The 21,271-nt window shown below is 38.7% G+C and overlaps 1 protein-coding gene across 1 annotated transcript in view; it reads left to right on the plus strand.

Annotated features, from left to right (window-relative positions):
* The window catches only part of RELN (reelin), a 240,566-nt gene that overhangs the window by 127,811 nt on the left and 91,484 nt on the right, over positions 1-21,271 (plus strand). The window contains exons 13-20 of the mRNA XM_058805958.1: positions 236-348; positions 1,938-2,146; positions 5,025-5,153; positions 6,228-6,337; positions 9,169-9,235; positions 10,601-10,834; positions 11,422-11,583; positions 15,864-16,100. Of these exons, the coding sequence (XP_058661941.1) occupies positions 236-348; positions 1,938-2,146; positions 5,025-5,153; positions 6,228-6,337; positions 9,169-9,235; positions 10,601-10,834; positions 11,422-11,583; positions 15,864-16,100 (1,261 nt within the window). The remainder of the gene's footprint in view (positions 1-235; positions 349-1,937; positions 2,147-5,024; positions 5,154-6,227; positions 6,338-9,168; positions 9,236-10,600; positions 10,835-11,421; positions 11,584-15,863; positions 16,101-21,271) is intronic.

Raw genomic sequence — 21,271 nt, forward strand, 5'->3', positions numbered from 1 at the left:
AAGAGGTACTTGAGGTTTTCGTAATCGTCAGCCCCCTTGATCTCTGCCACGGTGCATCTGATCAAACACTTCCTATACACTGTGTCCTTAGGGATGGTGTTCTTTTGTTTCAGATCCCAAGTTAAATAGCATCTGACTGTAATTATTTTCATAATTAAGGCTGCATATATGATTCCACTTTCCAATAACAAGGGCTTCAATTAATTTTTTTCTCACTCAAATATGTGCTGTGCAGGGGGAATTTGTGATTCTGGAGAATCCCATGAAAATGATGTCACACTGTATGCCAAGATTGAAGGCAGGAGGGAGCACATACCTCTTGATACCCTGACCTATGCTGCTTACAAGGTAAATTGTCTTAAACAAAGCAGGTGGTTGGGAATGGACAGATCATTCCCTTTTCAAGCCATCACAGGAATATTGTGATGAAGGCCACACTCGTACGTGGCCTTCCCAAACACATAAATCATGTGCAGACCTGGGAGCAGTCAGGCACCTTTGCAGCACAGCTCTGCAGTTCCTGGTGGTCACTCCAGCCCCAGGCAGGATTTTCAGGGTTGGCTGGGGATGGGGAAATGGGCAGGAAAGCAATGGGCAAAAGTTGTCGGTTATTAGCTGAAAACTTCAATGATAACATCTCCTCACAAATGATTACTCCTGTTTCCACTCAAGCTCATTCTAGGCACAGTGTGATGCTGAGGAGCAGGGTCCTGAGAGGGTCATTCCTGGTGGGATCAGGGGCTGGGAGAGGGTCTGCAGTGAGAGGGCACAGACTTAGCCATGGGAGGCAGCTGCTGGCAGGGTGCACAGGCAGCATCTCCTCTGCCCAAAGTGCAGCTGCCTCGCAGCCACATCCACCACCCCCAGCAGGACAGTAAAGACCTTGAACTTGCCTTCAGGATCCTTCCTGTCTAGGGCAAAGGAGCACTTAGACCATGTCTACCCTGAATTATCTGGCCCTGAGGTCTCCTTATTCTGCTGCTGTAAAACAGGCAAAATGTGGTGTTTCATACAAGTGCACACAGATGAGCTAGGTATTGAAATGCAGTGTGCTTACATAGTCTGAGGGAAGTTTGATGGTAAAGATGCTGCTGATTTCAAGCACAGATCTGCGTGAATTTTGTCTGTAACTTTAGCACTTAGAAACCAAATGTTTACAATAGTGTTTGGCCTGAGTTTGGTTGAGTCACTTGCATTGTTTCATTGTGCATGGCTTCCCTCCTCGCCTGCTTCTGTGTGAAAGACAGGGCAGAACTTTTGTAAAACTAAGGAAACTGTAATTGTAAAATAATAAAATATTAATTAGGGAACTTGGGGAGAGATAGGATCTGAAATTACATGGAATTCATTGTGGAAGTTTTTTAAAATAAGCAGTTTTAAAGCTGACATCCTCTTTTGACATAATAAAGTTCTAATTACATTGCTTTAGGACAAAGGCTAAGCTTTGTGAGGCAGTGCTTTCTTTTATTTCAGCAGCATAACATCCTCCCCAGTTATGCCTGTGAACTCCTGCTGCTCCACCATTCTCACGTATCCAGAGCAGACATCCACCACCCTGCCTCAGCTTCTGTGAGCTGAAAGGCTCCAGGACAAACATCACCTTCCCCTCCCAGCTGAAAATGACACCATAGACTTGCCCCTCTCAGAACACAGAAGGTGCAGTCTTTTCTTCTGTGCCTTTACAACCAAACCATGCCATCCCTCTGAGGTGATAAGCATCACTGGTACCCAGGGTGCTAATAAATACCTATCCACATAATAGTAAAAGGCTTGATTTGGGATTGTGTGTGGAAAAAAGTGGCTAAAAAAATTGACAAAATGAATCAAGGAGAGAGAACAGCACTTTTGGTTCAGCACAGTTAGAGTTCTTTTTGTATTTTAAACGGTACATTGTGACCTTTTAAACTTATTTAAGCCTTTTTAAATTTCTTTTGAAGGTGCCATCTTTGGTTTCTGTTGTCATTAGTCCAGACCTGCAGACTCCTGCAACCAAATTTTGCCTGAAGCAAAAGAGTCACCAAGGCCACAACAGGAATGTCTGGGCTGTGGATTACTTCCACGTCCTCCCAGTGCTCCCTTCCTCAGTGACTCACATGATCCAGTTCTCCATCAATTTGGGATGTGGAACTTACCAACCTGGTAACAGGTAAAACTGGAGAGATCATTCTTTTCGGCATCAGCATTCTAGTATATTTTGGTGTATTGAATCTATACAAGGATTTGTAAATCTTTTTTCAGAAGAAGGGATCCCATTGATAAAGACAAATATAAGCTGCTCAAAAGCTAACATTTCTCCCGATCTTTACAGGCCCAGATTTATGTGTCTCATGTGCAATAAAGAGTCATTTAATAGCTTTCCAGGTCAAAACTTGCTTTTCTTAGCCCATTATTCTGAAATACGCTCATGATTTCAGATTGACTTTTGCTTCAGTTTCTAATGGGTATGAGATTTACTTCTTAATACTATGTAAGGAGGAAAACATTAAAGGCAGCAGCAGAAACCTGCCCTGCTGGCCTCTCTGAGATTACTGATGCCACAAGCATATCTAATTCTAGTAAGACTGGTGATAAATGACCCTCATCTAAATGACCATCAGTGTGAGGAGCTCACTGTCTGTAGGCTGATCACAGAACACTTTTTCTGGCTTTACTTCTTTTGGATATTCAATGTGGATTTTTCCATGGGGAAAGGGAGAGAAGGGAGTCATTTTAGGCTCCATGTTTTATAGAATCATAGAAATGTTGGTTAGAAGGGACCTATACAGCTTATCTGGTGAAACCTGCTGCTGCAGGATGGATGGTCACAGGGCAGGTCAGACATGGCTCTGCCCATCCATGACTTGAAAAATCACCAGATGGACACTGTGCTACCTCAGCTGCTCAAGTGAAAAAATGTTTCCTAATGCACACTACAAAACTATGAAACCATGTCTTTATGTTATTGTCCTTTGTAGTGTGCCTGACACTACTGAGGAGAGTTTGACTCTGGTTTCCTTGTGAGTGCCCTCTGCACCACCACAGGATGCTACAGCTCACCCCTCCCCACCAGGCTGAGCAAGCCAGATCTCAGCCCATCCCAGCTTGCTGCTCAAAGCCATCTTGCCCATCCTTTACTCTGCTCTCAAAGTTCTTAATATCCTTCTTCAAATGGATAACACAAAACCAAACTGCCCACTGTTCCTCCTCTGTTATATGCATATGAGAATATTTATATTGATATTTTATGAGGATTAAGTTACTTTATATTTTGTAGAGTTGAGAGTTTAAAGTAAGAGACTATGAGAGCTTTTATCTGTGTCCCAACGCATCTACTTCCAGCTGGAAAGAGCTGCATTAACACTGACAGTTCTTGTTGCCATGCAGGGTAGCAGAATTCAAGGGAAGCAAAAATCAAGACACTGCACTTATATTTGATAGGAAGAGAAGGCAGCAGCATTTTCCTACATGAAAAGTGAGAACTTTGCCTATAAACATTCCTGGCCAGTAAACATGTTATATAAAGTCTCTGCCTCAATCTGTTTTCTGATGGAGATTAGTATATATTTTGAAAGATCAATATTCTTCCTTCTATTTCTGAACTAGAAGTGAGCTTTTCCATAACCAAAGAAGCATTAGGTCACCATTTTTCCTATTTGTATTTCCCAAATACTGCAGCATTTCACATCTCCCAGTCTGCAGCATTATTAATAATGCTTTGATTACTGCAAATGTGAGAGACTCGTGCTGGATATAAGCAGTAAATATGACCCTCTAAGGTATCTCTGCATCTAAACCTGAAATAAATTAGTCAAAACCTCCATAAACTGTTTTAATAGACACGAGATTGCAGTGATGGTACATTTAAATAAAGTAATATTGTCAGCAAATTATCATGAAAATAAAAATTCATAATCCAATAATTTAATATTGAGGAGATAAATTATGACTTCTATAATGTTCCATTACTTAAAATAAAACAGAATATTATGAGCTAATCATATGGAGGAAATTACAAGAATAATTCAGTAAAATACTAAATCTGTAGTAAGTCAAGCAATTTCTCTATTAGTTTTTCAAGGTCTTTAGAGTGTAGGGCATCCAAGGATTTCCTTATAGGTTGTAAGAAATTTGGGTTTTTTTAACTCAGGAAAGAGACAGCCCATGCATGAGCAGCTAGTGGTCTTTTGCCACCTTTTGCAGATGTCATAGTTGGCAGCTGGCAGTTATAGGTGTCCTGTGCTCACACGATGCTGTTTAGCTCTGATTAACCCAAGGTTTCTCCTCATATCTGAAGCTATTTCAATATGAAATATTAAATACAAAATAATGCAGTTCTTTTAACAGCAGCAGCATACAAACACTGGCTAGATGGAGGCCCAACAAGAACTCTGTGTTTAGGCAATCCTCAGTCTAAAAACCTTTGGGGTTTTAAACATTTGTGCTGGTGTTCACAGGGGTCCCAGGATGAGAGAAGAGAGGAGGATCTGACTCCATGTTTCAGAAAGCTAATTTATTATTTTATTATATATATTCTATTAAAACTATACTAAAACTATACTAAAAGAATAGAAGAAAGAATTTCATCAGAAAGCTTGCAAGGAAAGAAATCAAAATGGAATGATAATAAATCCTGTGTCTGACCGGGAGTCTGAGACAGCTAGACTGTGATTGGCCATTAATTAGAAATAATAAACATGGACCAATCAAAGATGCACCTGTTGCATTCCACAGCAGTAGATAATAGTTGTTTACATTTTGTTCCTGAGGCCTCTCAGCTTCTCAGGAGAAAAAACCCTAAGGAAAGGATTTTTCATAAAACATGTCTGTGACAAATATGACGTGTTTGACTCACGAAACTTTGTCTCATGTTTGCATTTGCAGGAATTTTAGTATTCAAATTCTGCTTAAAATTCTCTCTTGTTTCCTCATCAGTTATGAGAAATAGGAGATTTGGTGATTTCTCCATGTTGGTACTTCTACATTGAGATCTATGCCAGGTACCCTGATGGTGTCTTTCTCCTTTCTTTCCTTCCATGTGTTACCAGTGTCAGCTTGGAGTTCTCAACCAACCACGGGCGCTCGTGGTCGCTGCTGCACATGGAGTGTTTGCCTGAGATTTGTGCAGGGCCCCACCTGCCCCACAGCACCATCTACGCCTCCGAAAACTACAGCGGGTGAGAGAGCTCTCTGAAAATGCAAAATGCACAGCACTACAGATGGGAACTGGAGGGGGCAGGAGAAAGCAGCAAAGCGCACAGCTCTGGGTCATCATTCCTTTTTGACTACCTGGGGACAGCAAGGAAGGAGTGTTCTGACCTCCCTGGCTACCCAGTCATGAAAGCTGAAGTGCATGGGGCTGCTTCTGTGGTATAATAATCATTTTTGATGCTAAAGAGAAATGACAAACAAACCGACTTGTGGACAGCATATTGATAAGAAGGAAACTTTTACCTTGTCAAAGCCACAAAAGTTTTCTTCTTGGTCAGAAAAAACACTACTCAAAGCTTTATTTACATCCTCAGACACATTTACTCATGTGAAATCCCAGCACTGGGTTTCAGTGAAGCACATCCTCTGTACTTCTGCAGATGGAGGTGGTTATTAGTGTCACTTTCACTATCAACCCTTCTCAGCATTGAGTCTCTTCTCTACTGTTTTCACTGAAAAATGAGCTGTGGCATTTTTCTGCATAGCACAAAATCCTTGGTGTCCCAACTTCCACAACACTTACAAAAAGAAAGTTGAAGCATTGCTATGATCTGATGGCACACAGCCCCTAGTCCCATACAATTTTCATAGGAACCATTACTCCTGGTGTGTGCAGAAGTGCAGCCTCTGTGGATGATAGAGAATGATGGCCCAGACTGCAGCATGCCAAACTCTCTGCACCACTCCTCACCCTCTGAGGGTTTTCACCAAACAGAGTTCACTCTTAGGAGATATTCATGGGGATGGGGAAGCTGCTGCAGCAAAGGAGCTTATGGTCTTTGCCATAAGCTGTCTGTATTCCTACAGGGGGAAAATGGCTGGGTTTTACAAGACAATAACTAGTATTCATGTACTGTATAATATATGGACTTCTTATTTTTAATTTGTATTTTCCAAAGCTGCTGTAAATTTATGCTTCATTTGAGCAGATTTTAAAATTAAGCTTCTCACAAAGCTTCCAGAATACATAAATGTATCTGCAAAATATACTGTTGCATAATAACTGTCAGTGTAAAATGTCTGTGTTATATGTATTTCAGGTGGAACAGAATAACCATTCCCCTTCCCAACGCTGCACTCACCAGTGACACCAGGATTCGGTGGAGACAAACAGGACCAATCCTTGGAAATATGTGGGCAATCGATAACAGTCAGTATTCTTACCCATGATCGTGACACAGCAGAAAAGTAAATTTTGTATGCTGCTCCAAGTAAACATATTTTCCACCATCACAAGTCAATGAATTTACAGTTTGTTAAATTCCTGTTCTGCTTAGTTGCATTAGGTAACAGGTGCATTGTGAAGCTAGAGAGAGAGTCTGCCATTAGAAAAGACAATAATCTAATAATGTTTTTCTGTTTAATTGAATGCTTTCCAGGAAAAAAATATTAGTGACAGGGTTTAATATAGCATTTCTTATGTCTGCTTAGTCCTAATTACATAAGTAGGTTTCACACTGGCTGTTGAGGACATGGACTGTAGCAGCCAAAGCAACAAGAGCAGCATCTGGGACTTATTTTGCTTCTGGACATAGAAGACCATCTTCAAGCAATGCTGCTAACAAAATACTAAAATAACCTTACATTGTTTACCATATCTTCAGGGGAAAGTGCCATCTGTTTCAGGGAACTGTTCTTCCCTTTGAAAATTATTTTTCACTTATACCTTTTTTTTTTAATGGATTTGAAGAACTGGGAGAAGTTTATGTTGATAAATATTCAAATTACTTATTACAGAGGAAAACCAGGACCAGAATTATCAAGGAATACTTTGAAGGGCAGTAAAAAGTATTTAGGAACACAGGATTAAATGCATGAAATGCAGAAATAAGTATGATTGAAAGGGTTAACAAAGAGTAAGTGAACATTTTTTAGTTTGCTTGTTAGCCTTAAGTGCTTTGGAAGTAAATGAGCTACATTCAGAATTTGTTTGGTTAGATGCGTGAAATACATAATTTAGAGATTAATACTGATGTACAATAGCTTGTGAAATTTTGCAGTGATTCCCAGTAAGGTTTGATATGGTGCCTAGGAATGGTAAATATTTACATTTTTCAGAATTCTTAAAATATATTGAGGCCTAGTATTGACAAGAAAATCTTGAAGCTGCTAAGGTAATATCATTAAGGAAATTTTGTCACTACAAGTAATGAACATTGTTATCTTAATCATAGCTGGAAGTAACATCATCTTGACATTCTGGGTATAGTATTAATGCTTCTCTTTAGGGATGTTATATACATCAAAAAGTAAAATTAAGGGGAAAGATGGGTATTTAAAATGAAAATATTTCTATGTGTATCTGAAAAGATGAGTTGCTATCTTAAAAAATGCTGACTCTAAGTGTTGGAGACACTCATGAGAGGTTCACAGAAACCACAGCAAGATGAAATCAATCCAAGGATACAAATTCCTTACAACAGAACAAAACAAGATTTTGAAAATCATTTGACAATTCATTTATCTGCAAAACCTTTGCTTATAAAACAAAATACAGCTCCATGAAAGGACGCTGCATGCTCCTGTTTGCACAATCTCAAGAAAAGGTTTACCAACCATCTGCCTAGAAAGTGCTTGCTGTGAATTTGAGGTGCAGAACCATGACACAGGAATTGAGTCTTAAAGAAAAATTTCTGAGGTTTTGAATGCTTCCTTTATTAAATACTAAAGTTTTACACTGTATTGTAGGAAAAAACTCATAACTATTAGCAATCCACCGAAATTCTTGAAGAGAGGAAGATTTTCAAAGATTCATCACTCTGACTTTTAGCTTCACGACTGTTTCCTATGTGAATCAAGTTTTAAATGAAATCTGGAAGCTGGCCATCTTTCAGAAACTCTGGAAAAATGCCAATTTCTGTAAAGTTTTTTTATTTTGAATGACACCATTACATCTTTAACCCTTCTACTTTTACCACCCCCTCAAAAAGACCTCAAAAGACACAAAAATCAAACAGACAGAACATAATTTTTTGCACCCTGAGAAGTGAGAAAACCTAGAAATCGCATGAAATCTGATGAGGACTTAGTTATAGGGGGTAGCTAAGAGGGATTTAGAGTGTGTGTGCTAGGGAGAGCTGACACCCTGCAGTGATGGGCAACATTATAAAACTAGGAAAAGGAAGAAGTACTGTTTCTTATAGATTATTTTCAAATTAGTGGCTGTTTCTTCCAAATGTTTTAATACAAGTGGGTAACTCCAATTCTTCAACAGAAAAGATGCCACTATTCATGGTTAAGGCCTTTTAGCATTTTGTATTAAGATAATATTGCCCACAAGTTATAACTTTCCTTTCTTATAGTGCAAGAGATTATACTGAGATTTTCTCATCTGTCCATCCTCCCTAGTTTTCACAAATATCAACACTGTCAATGAGGAGTCATTGGAGGAAGATGAAGCAAAAGAGTAAAACAAATGTGGTGTATTTTTGAGCACTTTAGGATGTGAAATTTTGTTCCATTTAAAAGAATCAGTGAAAGAGTATGAAAATAAGTAGTTACTTAAGACAGATCAGGGCAGGTTCTTATTCCCCTAAATCAAATCAAGTAAAGTATGTAGATTTCAATGAGAGAAGCAGTGACATATTTTTTTAAATCTACAAGACTGCTACTGGAATGTACCAATATTTAGATTGGATTATATCTCCAAACTAAGATGAAAGGAATGTCAATGAAAAAATTTGAAAAAGGTCAATGCCTACCAAATTATCTGATCTCATTCACAGACAGTAATTAAGACAGTACTAGTGGCCACAGTACTGTCTTTAGCCACAGATGGACATGACACATTAAATAATAAATTATCCCTGACTATCCTTGACACAGCCAAATTATTTATATCCTTTCATAGACCTTTTCCAGATAGTGGGATTAAAATAAATACAATAATTGTATGATCAGGTCTGTACACTTCCTTGTATTCATCATACTCTCTTTAGCACATAGCATAACCTCCCATTTAATTGATTTCTCTCTCTGCAGTTTATATTGGTCCATCCTGCCTGAAATTCTGCTCAGGGCGAGGACAGTGTACCAGAAATGGCTGCAAGTAAGTGTTATATTCAGCACTCATGTTCAATTTCTGTCACGGAGTTCACTTGGTAGTGTGAAAGTTGAAGTGATTTTCACTTCAGTCCTTGCTCTTTTAGATGACTAAATATAAAACTAGCATAATCCTCAGAATTCATAAAGCTCACTGGAAAGCTAAAGATCAATCTTTCTGAACAGCAGCATGTTTAATATTTTTTTTATTATTTTTTTCAGGTATAGTGTCTAACTTCCAGTTCATCTTAAAATGTGCTACAAAGCACACTGAAAAGTCATATATACTGGTTATAGAGGTGATTTGTGACTTTATCACTTTTGTGTTAAATGTTGGGAAAGAATTACAATTTTAATAGTTCTAACATCCCATAACCTAACCTACCTCAAGGACAGAAGATCAGTGCTTCACTTTTTTCTGATAGTCTGGCTTGTTAAAAGGGTTCCACTCTAAAAAATAAAAAGGTACTTACTCAAAACCAGCAAGCACATTCTTTTAGGTATTGAGTAACAAGAGTATGCTCCACAGGGCATTCTCTTTTGTAACTTGTGGTATTTTCAGGGTCCCCCATCGTGGGGAGGAAAGATGAATCTGACTCCATGTTCTTAGAAGGCTAATTGATATGATATGATATGATATGATATGATATGATATGATATTAAATTATATTATAGAATGCTATACTAAAGGATACTTACAGAAGGCTTAACAAGATACTAATGAAAACTCGTGACTCCTTCCTGAGTCCTGACACAGCCTGACCATGATTGGTTGTTAAGAAAAAACAATCCACATGTTGGATAAACAATCTCCAACCACATTCCAATGCAGCAAAACACAGAAGAAGCAAATGAGATAATATTGTTTTCCTTTTTTTCTCAGGCTTCTCAGCTTCCCAGGAGAGAAATCCTGGGCAAAGAGGATTTTTCAGAAAAGATGACAGTGACAATAACTTAATTTCTAGTAACCACATCTAGTGTGCTACAGATAAAAGCAAATTTTTCATTTTACATATGAACAACTGTAATTATATCAGCAGGGGTTTTGTTCCAAAAATAATAAAAATTTTATTTTAATAATTTTATTTTTATTAAAAATATTAATTAAAAATATTTCTGTACTGTGTTATGTGCAGATTCATGGGGTGTTCATAAATACATGTTTTTTAAATTTGAAAAGTAAATACTAGCTAACAGAAGTAATGTGCTGTGCGCTTTACCTAAGTAAAGTTCAAAGAGGTTCTTGGGCCTCAGACTTGAGAGGGAGCTGGTGGGTTTGCTCAGTCCATGAACAGCTGCAGCCACGCTGTTTGCTGACACGCGGCCACACCAAGATGGGTCACCAGTCGTGCTCTCCCCTTCCTCCCCGCAGGTGCGACCCCGGTTTCTCGGGGCCGGCGTGCGAGACGGCGTCGCAGACCTTCCCCATGTTCATCTCCGAGAGCTTCTCCAGCTCCCGCCTCTCCTCCTACCACAGCTTCTACTCCATCCGCGGGGCCGAGGTCAGCTTCGGCTGCGGGGTGCTGGCCAGCGGCAAGGCCCTGGTCTTCAACAAGGACGGCAGGCGCCAGCTCATCACCTCCTTCCTGGACAGCTCCCAGTCCAGGTGAGAGGGAAGGAGGGGCAAAGAAATGGGGGAGCTCCTCCCTCTCCAGCTTGTCTGTTATTAAACCAGTTTTTGTTTTAAAAAACTCCTAGGTCCGTGTTTTAATGGCGATTTCGTTGCCTCGCCTTTTTTCCCTCCTGCTTTGTAAACAACAGAGCCCAAAACAGACTGGAGGGAAGTTATTGTATGGCTCGGATGGAAAATATGAAATGTTAATATCAAACCTGAGTGTCAAAGCCAAGTGCTAATTAATTATTTATAAGGTTGTGTTTATTTGACAGCTTGTGGCAGCTGATTAGATCCATTCACTATCTCTCCCTCCCCTTCAGTGCCTAATAAATAATTAAATGCAGTAATGATTGGCATTTTTTTAACTACATGCGCCACAATGCATTGCTTGACAATAAAAACAAATCACAAGTACAAAACCCCATAACTGATATTTATGAAAATTTGCCTAGATTGAGAAGATCTGAAAACAAACTGGTTAGGGGAAAAACAAAACCAAAAAAAAAAACCCGCCAAAAAAAACCAAAAACCCACTGTGGAAAGGATACCCAGCAAACATTTGTGTGGTTCTGGTGCAGGTTCCTGCAGTTCACACTGCGCCTGGGCAGCAAGTCAGTGCTGAGCACCTGCAAAGCGCCCGACCAGCCCGGGGAAGGAGTGCTGCTGCACTACTCCTACGACAACGGCATCACCTGGAAACTGCTGGAGCACTACTCTTACCTCAACTACCACGAGCCAAGGTACGTGCACACATATCACCAAGAGTTATTTGCATGTAGTTATGCTGGCTCTGGTGGTCACTGCAATGTGGAGACTGAGTACATGGTGCAAGAGGGAATGAAGAGGTTTTATTGCCCACTGAAGTTACCACCTTCCTTTAAAATGTTGCAGCTCTTCCAGGCACTTCTCATTTTGTCATTCTATAAAAATGAATACATTGGTTTAATGGCTTTCAAGTCTCAGGTGATACAACAGAACAAGCTGAGGCAGTACAGGAGGAGGGAGAGGAGTGTACTTGTGGGAAATAGGGGCATGACTCTTCCCCTGGAAGCAGCCACTTGTAAAGAAAAATTACCATAAATTATTTGTAGCTTTGAAGCCATAGATACCCTCACTACACCAGCCTCTGGGATTAGGAGTTTGCAGGCAGCACAGGACAGCTAAGACAGAATCTGATTGTGAGGATCTCTGCAGGATTGTGAGAATCTCTGAGGTCAGCAGGAAAACTCACCTGCTTCCACTCTCCAGGCAATTGCATGGCTGTGCCTCTGCCCTGGGCTGGGCTTGGTGCCCTGGGAGAACCTGCTGCTGACTGTGCCTGCGACTTGCACAAATAAAAAAGAAGTTGAACGAAGAGCTCGTTTCATCTAGCAATGCCTATGTTTGGTGTCAGATTAGAGAGGAATATATCTCTTGTATTTAGAGAAGGTGTTCCTTTCTGATACCTGTGTGACACCATCCACCAAATTTAGTAGAGCAATACAAAATCAGGAGTCTCCATGAAGCACCGAAATCGTGGAACAGTCTGGTCTGGATCTGTGCAAATCCTCTCAAACCTGGCAGCAGCCACCTTCATGGGGTGCTGCAGCAGAGCCAATAAAAGCCAGTCTAATCTCCAGTTAAAGGAGATGCTCTGCAAAGGGGCCCAGAAGAGGCAGAACTGGCATTGGCATCACTGGACTCATTCCAGCACGTCCATTTCCTGCCCATGGGTAGCTTTGACCTGGGTATTGCCCTGTGTCTTCTTCTCTACTGAGTTCAAGGAAAACATCTTAGTCAGCCCCAGGGGTGGGACTGGAAATAGCCTGCAAGTCACTTTAGCTACACATAACTTTCATTATTTATATTTATTGAGCTCAGATGAGTGCTTTTTCAAAAACAAAACAAAACAAATTAGATTTCCTCATTTTGTTAATAACTCAGTACAAAATTGCAATATTCAAAGTGTGATTAAGAATGTTCTAATTGAAAAAAATCCCTTGTAACATTTAAATTATTTCCTGGGAGCTATAAGAAATACTTAAAAATGTGAGAGGAGGACTGTATTTGGTAGAAATACATTGTAGACTTTAATTTCTGAAGTTCTAAATGTTTCCAAAGGAAAGATGCTACAGACTGGAAGACTTAAAAGTCTTCTTCAAAGTTTAGTTTGCTTACCTTTGTTATAGTCACACATATATTTTATATGACCCTGCTTCTTATTCTTAGATTCAAAACTACATCTGTAGGAATTATATTTCCCTAAAGGTTTTTAATATATAGCACTATGAAATTTTTATAACAAAAAGGAAAATACATATTCTGGTGACTGATTTTAATCAAGTTTAAGATATAAATGTAATAAATTACACAGATGCCAGAGATTTATTTTTCTTTTTAAGGTTAGGTATGAAACACAATTTCTGTTGTTCTGACAAGGTACAGAGCAAAGAACATTATACACAAGCTAGAGAGATTTTGCCATGGGAGGTGGGTGGGTGGGTGGGTGTATGGATGGATAGATAGATAGATAGATAGATAGATAGATAGATAGATAGATAGATAGATAGATAGATAGATAGATAAATAATTCAGTCCACTCTGGGTAGATAAAAAAATGACGTAGATACAAACCTGAAGCTAATGGTGGCAATAATTATGAACACAGCTTCACCTTTTCATATTATGTTGTCTGAAAATATCAGCATTTTCAGTAATATAGATGGACTGCTGCAAAGTTTGGCAATCAGTCTGTATCCACGAATTTAATTAATCTTCACTCATACAAAAAATAATTACACATTTAATGTTCTCCTGAAAAGGTGCGTTTAATCTGCTAACATTTGACAGCTGCATTTTTCTTCTGGGCAGAACAGCAGTGGCTTTTCAATATTAGGTATGCGCATAGCTTGAAAGAATGAGATCAGAGCAAAGGTCTCCCAGCTGGTTTTTAACAAATTTAATGGTGGCTGGTAATGTAAGTAGGAACACTTTTCTTCTCTGCAGCAGAAAAGTCATTAGCAGGAATCCCCCTCCCTCTCCATCTATCTCTAACAAATCAAAGCCAGACAGGAGAAGTTGTTACAACTGGAGGTGTAGTCAGGTTCTGCATACTAACATATGTGCCATACGTGGTGGTTTACACCTACATTTTTAAATTGTGTTAGCTTAATCCCCTGGGATGGGGAATTTATTTTAACATGTGTTAAATATTTCAGCATCTGATATGTGTATCAGTGGAGCATGTCATGATTTAGGATTTTCTGTACATTACTGTCTGTGAGAATTAGCATCCACGTGGGCAAGCTTATGAGAGTTAAGAGTGAAAGGGAAGATACAGGCACCAGAGGCAGCCATCAGCAGAGAAATATGCCCTGGATTATGGCAGAGCATTAGCTCACACAAGTGCCAGGTGCTTCAGAGAGCCCACTGGATACAGTGCTCTCCTTACCAGGGTACCAGCTTTCCTCAGGATAACACCCCTGAATCATGGCAGAAAAAAATATGGTTCCTTTTAGCATCAGTTGCAATTTCTTGTCATTTGTGCCTTTAAAAAATTACCCAAAAGGTTATAAAGTTGCTTCTTATGAGGGAATCCTTAGTAGAAAAGAAGCCAGGGTCTGAAGTCAGTCAAACATATTTATTTGAGCATAAAGAAAATGTATCCACCATGTATAAAGTGTGTGCTGTGCTGGTCCCATGCCACAGAGACATGGCCATGTCACCTCTGGCTGTCCCTCTGCACTTCTCTCTCCAGTCTATGGATGGCAGAAAGCAGCTCCTAGAAAAGCCAGGCAGGACTTTCTGAGTGCTTCCCACCTGTTTAGCCAAGCTGTTTGTTTTTTTCTGGTTAATGGATTAATGTATTCTTCTTTAAAATGAATGTGGCACTAAGCAACAGTATTATAAATCTACTCCCTACAAGGATGTTGTAGCAAGTCATTTTTAAGAGTGTGGTTTTTGCACTAAGATTGCCACAGGCACAAGACTCTTTCATATGCAGAGAACAAAACATTATAACAGGCAGCTCAGAAAGACTTGAGTATGAAAAGAATTTGGTGCTGAAGTATAAAAAGATACTTTCTATTTACCTGATATTTCATTTTATCCATATTTCCTCTAACAGAGAAAGAAAAATCACAGCTACATGATGAGCTGGCTGAAAACCCTTTAGCCAGCAAGTAATTGTGCCCCAATGGAGACAAATGTCCCTGTTGCCAGTCTGTCTCACAGCTGATGTGGCTGTGTGGGGTACCATGGTCTCAGTGATTTATGGGGCTTTCAAGAAGGTGTCATTGCTGTGGCAATTAATGTGTACTCCCTCCTGCAGTGTATGAAAATTGCTCCTGGAAATCAGATAATACTCTTAATTTTCTTTGCAGTTTTTCATTTCTAGGTGTGTTGACACAGCTGCCATGACAAATCAGGTGACCTTGCATACCAGAAGCACCTGGGACTCACCTCCAGTTGCATCTCTATGCAGCTACAGAAAAGGAGTGTCTGCCAAAAATGACTACCCACAATCACACTGTCTGACAAGATGAACCTTTTTCACTTGACTGTGGCAATTTACAGGGGTGGATTCTTCTAGGACAAGAGCACCATTAGAATGATATCAATGCTATGTGGGGAATGCAGATGTTTACAAGATGCAGATCTTCAGGATAAAACCCACTGAGTCTGACAAAGGGGAATTGGAATCCTTAAATCCTTGTCAGTTCATCATTCCTTTGCTAATTTACACCTTTAAATTTACTGAGAGGTCCACAATGGAAGCAAAAATTACAGATTTGGTAGAAACTCTTTCTGGTGGCTTTTGGACATGCCTGGGTTTCAGTAAATGAACTGATTACCAAGAGAACCAACAATTCCCCTGTCCCTGTCGCTGGTAGCAGCTATACCAGCAGATGCTATGGTATTTGTGGGTTAAATTTACTCCATGACTTTTAGGGTCAGTAAGGAAAAGTTACCAAAAATACATCCCCATGGAATTATTAGAAACAGGAAAAACTGTCAATAACGACTTTGTTTTGTTTTCCAGAATCATTTCAGTGGAGCTGCCTGAAGATGCAAGGCAGGTTGGCATTCAGTTCAGGTGGTGGCAGCCATATCACTCTTCTCAAGGCGAGGACGTGTGGGCAATCGATGAAATCATCATGACCTCTGTGCTTTTCAACAGCATCAGCCTGGACTTCACCAACCTGGTTGAAGTCACACAGTCTCTGGGCTTCTACCTGGGAAATGTTCAGCCCTACTGTGGCCATGACTGGACTCTCTGGTGAGAAATATGTATTCTTTCCTGTTCTGCTTTTGTTTTCCTTGTCTATTCATCCTGCTAAGGATCAAGTGACTGCTGAAAATGCATTTTTCTGGCAGCTATTCAGAGTAATAATGTGTCTTATCCTTGAATTGTGGACAAAAATACAGTCACTAATCTCATTGCAATTAGCAGTAAGTTTTTCACTTCATTGCACAGATTTATGTTTGGTGGGAACATTGAATGTGGCATTCTTTTTCCATTAAGTATTTAAAGAATACACTAATAGAAAAAAATTCAGAAATGTTTAATAATCTTCACTTCAAATCCAGGCAGGTTAATATGGATATGCAGGTAATGAAATAAAATGTTAAGTAAACACTGAATATTTTGTAAGTGATGTTTAGATCTATGTACATAGCCATTCTATTGTAATCCAGAAAGCAAAAGGCAGCAGAATATAGGCATTATGCATTTGTAGTTGCTTTGTCTGGTATTACATACACTTAGAATGTGTATACACTAGAATTACATACACTTAGACTTCTGCACTGTGATCACCATTATGACATATTGCAATTAGGTCTCAAATATGCTGTGTATTTAGAAACAAAAGCAAGAAAACATCACAGCCCTCAAAGGAAATAAAGGCAAGAGAAGCAAAAGAAGGGAAAAACAAAACAAAAAAAATCATTAGGATTGCATAAAAATATGCTTTTTTAACTAAAACATTAACATGCTTCACAAAAAAAAATCTGGAGCATTTGAATGTAACATTTGGAATTAATACAGGGGAAGCTCAATTTAATCTGTGTGTTTTGATTAAAACCAAATAACAGTTTTGTGCTAGTCTCATCAACCTATAAACCCAGTATAGTTTTAATTGGCATAGATATATTTCTTTGGAGAAAGTACAATCACAGTAATTATAGAAAACCTGAAGAAAATAAAATAATTTTAGCATCCCCATGGACACTCAGAGAAACACTGTTGGAATTTTATTAACAAGTATCTCTGAGCAATCTGATTTGACTTTCTGATCATCTGTCAGACTAAAAGGAGTTGGCTTAGCAGTAGGAACAACACCAAATGTGTCCTAGCACTGATAATGAGGCAGTAGAAGCACCATTAACCACTTTAATAAGGACAAGGAAGGTACTCGCTGCTCATTAAAATGAAACAACATGTTAGGGCTCAAACTGTTTGCATCTTCCTTATCAAAGAGTAGGAATGAAAGCCTTTTAATGACATTGTTTTCCCTCTGTACTTTTAAGACCTGTTTATCATGGGAAGGACGGCAGATAAGATAGCAGAGGTTCCTCTCTTTTCCTCTCATGACTCTAAATCAGAATCAAAATAATAAACACTAAGCTAAATTTTCCATCCCATATGGAGATGGACTAGGTTTGTAGTGCTCAGTCATAGTAGAAACATTGAAGTTTCCATGCATCAAATATAGAATCAAAACCTTCCTCACTGTTTGTGTCTAAGTATTTTTCATTATCACTGGAAAACATGAACTCTATCCTTCACTGACCTTGCTCCTCTCATGGGAAATTTTTAAACTTACACAAAGTCTGTACAAACGGTTGCTAGTTAAATTAATTATAGTTGGGTTTTCCCAGCTGTGAGTCCATTTGTTTCTCATTTTCTAACTCATGAGTTTCTAACTCACGAGCAGATCTTGCAGTAGCACTGACACCATCCTCCTGAGAACAGTCTGACAACAGCTTTTTCATTAGTACAACTATGGGAAATACACTATCAATCATTTTACAGGGTGGCATCCCCAGGCCCATTTTCACAGAATTGCTTTTAATTGTCTATTAGGCTTCCATTTCTACCTTAGAACCTGTAAACATGAAACATTTATCCTTAAAATTTGAAAAAACTGAGGAGGGAGATTTTAATTTTTTTTATTAAGAGGTAGGCTGTTCTTTTCCATACTTGGTTTCATTTAAAACAAAATTGTTGATAAACATATGTTTTGATCAAAGGTGGTTCTTGAGTATTTTCATGGTCTGTGTCTGAACAGGCATTTTATTTGATAGCCATCATCATCATTTGATTTCAGAATGGATCCTTTATCACATCAAGTGTATTTGTTGTACTGAAAGGACTCTGGAACACTTTAAAATGAAGTGCTTGATGATGTACATTAATTCATCACTTCTCCAAAATGCTCATATTCAGGCAAAATTTTGAACCAATTGTCTCTGGAGTATTGTAGGCTATATACAGTGACTTGCTGCAATTCACTTAAATATCGATAAGGAGATATATATATATATATATATATATATATATATATATACATATACATATATATATATATATAACACTTTGAAGATAGATAGATAGATAGATATATATATATATATTCATCTGGATACAAATAAAATAGCTTTATTTAAATATATATATATGTATTCATGTGGACACAAATAAAATAGCTTTATATAAATAAACTGTCTCCAGTCAGATGACAGCATTATGATTTAACTCAGTGTAGCAAACAATAGAGTGTCCCAGTGCCCCTGGAGAAGCCTAGAAGAAGACTGTAAAGCTGTCTTGTCATGAGCTATGTTTATGGAGCAATATCATACAGTGGTCCCACATCAGCTTGGTAGTTTGTCTTAAATATTTTGTTGTTTAGAGTAATTGTTACTCTGTGACATGCAGAAAGTTTCTTTCAGGTAATTGACTTAATTCTATTAATGATGTTAATACATTTAGGAATTATTTAGCAAAGCAGGTATGATGCAGAAAGGCCAAACATCCCTGCTTTTGATGGGAGCAAAGCTGTGTCTGGTGCGAGCACTGGGCCGCCGTGTCAGTATTTTCAGTCAACGCAGATTTACAAAACAAGCTGCATCCATGTGGCTTTTCAGCATTCCTAAAAGTCCCAGCCTTGAAAAGATGGTAACTCTGGGGATCTCAGAGCAGTTTGGAGCAATGCAGGTTGGCTGACATTGGCTGTGATACCATTCCCAGAAGAACCAATTAGCTGGCAGTGCTTGGAGGGAGAGTGATTGTTCTGAGGGCACCTATGGGTATTGTTCCTGTGCCTCTGCAGGTCTAATTATACACGTGCCAGAAACCCACTCACAGCAACAAATTTATACAAAAATGAGGCCTCTGCATTCTCGTTTCTGAAGATTTTTTAGTTAATTATTGTGACGCCAGGGACATGACTTCATCTTTTACAAATTCTGGAAAGGCATTCCAGCTGTGTGGCTGCCAGAACAAAGAAAACATTTGGTATTCCAGCAAAAGAACATACCCCTAACCACAACATGAGAGATCTGGAGAGCAAAGAAGGGACAAGGTAGAGCCCACAACTTTAATGCTACTTGTGTTCAGCTGGAGGCAAAATGTGGATGATAAAGGACTTTGTGTACCTGTAATGTGATTTCCTTCCCTCAAAAGAGCTTCTTATAGAGCACCACATATTGTCTGCATCTCAATACTATCTTCCTTTTCCACATTTCTTTAATATGCATTTTAAAGAGCTGGTTTGACTTTTTAACTTACTTAATATATTGTGTACAATATCCAGTGGCTAAGCTATTAAATTAAAATGAATACTAAATTTAAAATATTTTAATCATTGCCTGAATGCCACCAGAAAGAATGTATTAGAGTTTAAGACTTCTTTTTTTCACATTTTATTTAGTAGTATTGAATAAAAGGAATTTTTGTGAAGACAAAAGCAAAATGTTACATTTAATTCTTTGCCCTTTTTTTTTTCACTAGAAGTCCTTTACTTGTCTTCTGTTACTTTGGTAAGACAACTTCTGGGCAGATGTTTCATCAAATTGTTGAGTTTCAACTCCTTTATTCTGTTCAGATAAGCTTTAGGTAACTGTGGTGTGCTGTTATGCCCAGGTTTTTGTGTGCAGTGCCAAATCCTCTTCCAAAGCAGTGCTGCACATAACTGTCAGCTGATTACAATGCACATGTTTGGCTGACACCTGAAGAGCCTGGTTGTATTGGCACAGATTTCACAACACAGCCTGTGTCAGGTCAAATGAGTTTTAGCTTTTAAATTTGAGGATTTTTGTCATTTTATAAAATACAAGATAAAGTTTAGAAGAAAAGGAAATTCAGGCATTATCCAGACAAGTTCTTCTGAGGTGCATTCAGATCTAACCACAAAGCCACATACCATAGGGAGATGTACTGCTGATGAGTGCACATTATATCCTCTTCTTAACTTAAAATTATCCTTCCTATTGAGAAGAAAAACACTGACAACACCAACTGAAAGGGCAAACAGTTCAGATAGAGTTTTCCAAGATAACTTACTGCCTTCCAGTCCAGCTGTCCATGGCTGTGCCCTTGTGCCCTGGCAGTGAAGGGAATGTCCATCCACAGTCACTCGGGGCTGCTGAGTGACAAGACAAAGTGAAAATTTTCATATAAAGTCATGACCTGGATCATCTTTAGGAAATCAAGTCACAGAAGTAAGGCCAGAGAGTAGAAAGCAGACAGGATCTTAAGTTATGCCAAGTAACAGAAATTTAATAATGACAAAACTAATGTCAGCTTTCAGTAATTTCTTCTAAAGCTTTAAGGTAGGATGCTGACATGTATGGCATAAGTGCTCTCTCTGGAAAGGACTCTGTAGAAAACAATGTAGGTCAGTGAATTAATTCAAAAGAGTCCTAAGTGACACTGACTTGTATTCCTTGTCCTCACACTCACTTTGCCATGACCTTGAATTTTACAGGAGTAGAAGCTAATATGTTCTGTATTGTATTTAAAGATTATGACTTCTTATGTAAGATAGTAAACTGTAGCTTACTCAATCATAAGAGCAACCTTGAACTAGATTATTCTCTTCATCACCCCTGTACTGAATGTAGCTTTTACTTTTCCATGATGATTTGCAGTGATTTTCTTTAAAAAGAGCCAATCCCTTTTCTAAATTGTTTGCATTTAAGAATAGTCTTAGAAAATATTGAAGCTGAAAGGACTACAGTATTTCTGAAGACACTAAGTAAACATCTCAAACTAAGCAGAGGGAGGCAATTTTCATTCTATGTGAACTTTCATTAAATACTCTTGTTTTGATGGCTAGTGAGCAAGATTCAATGTTTAAATTGTTATTACTTCCTTCTTATGCTTCTGTTGTATTTGAGGTTTTGAATTTTGTTGTTTCCTTTTTCTTTTGAGTAGTGCACAGAAGA

This window comes from Ammospiza caudacuta, chromosome 5 (assembly GCF_027887145.1).
Source record: "Ammospiza caudacuta isolate bAmmCau1 chromosome 5, bAmmCau1.pri, whole genome shotgun sequence".
Classification (NCBI taxonomy): Eukaryota; Metazoa; Chordata; class Aves; order Passeriformes; family Passerellidae; genus Ammospiza; species Ammospiza caudacuta.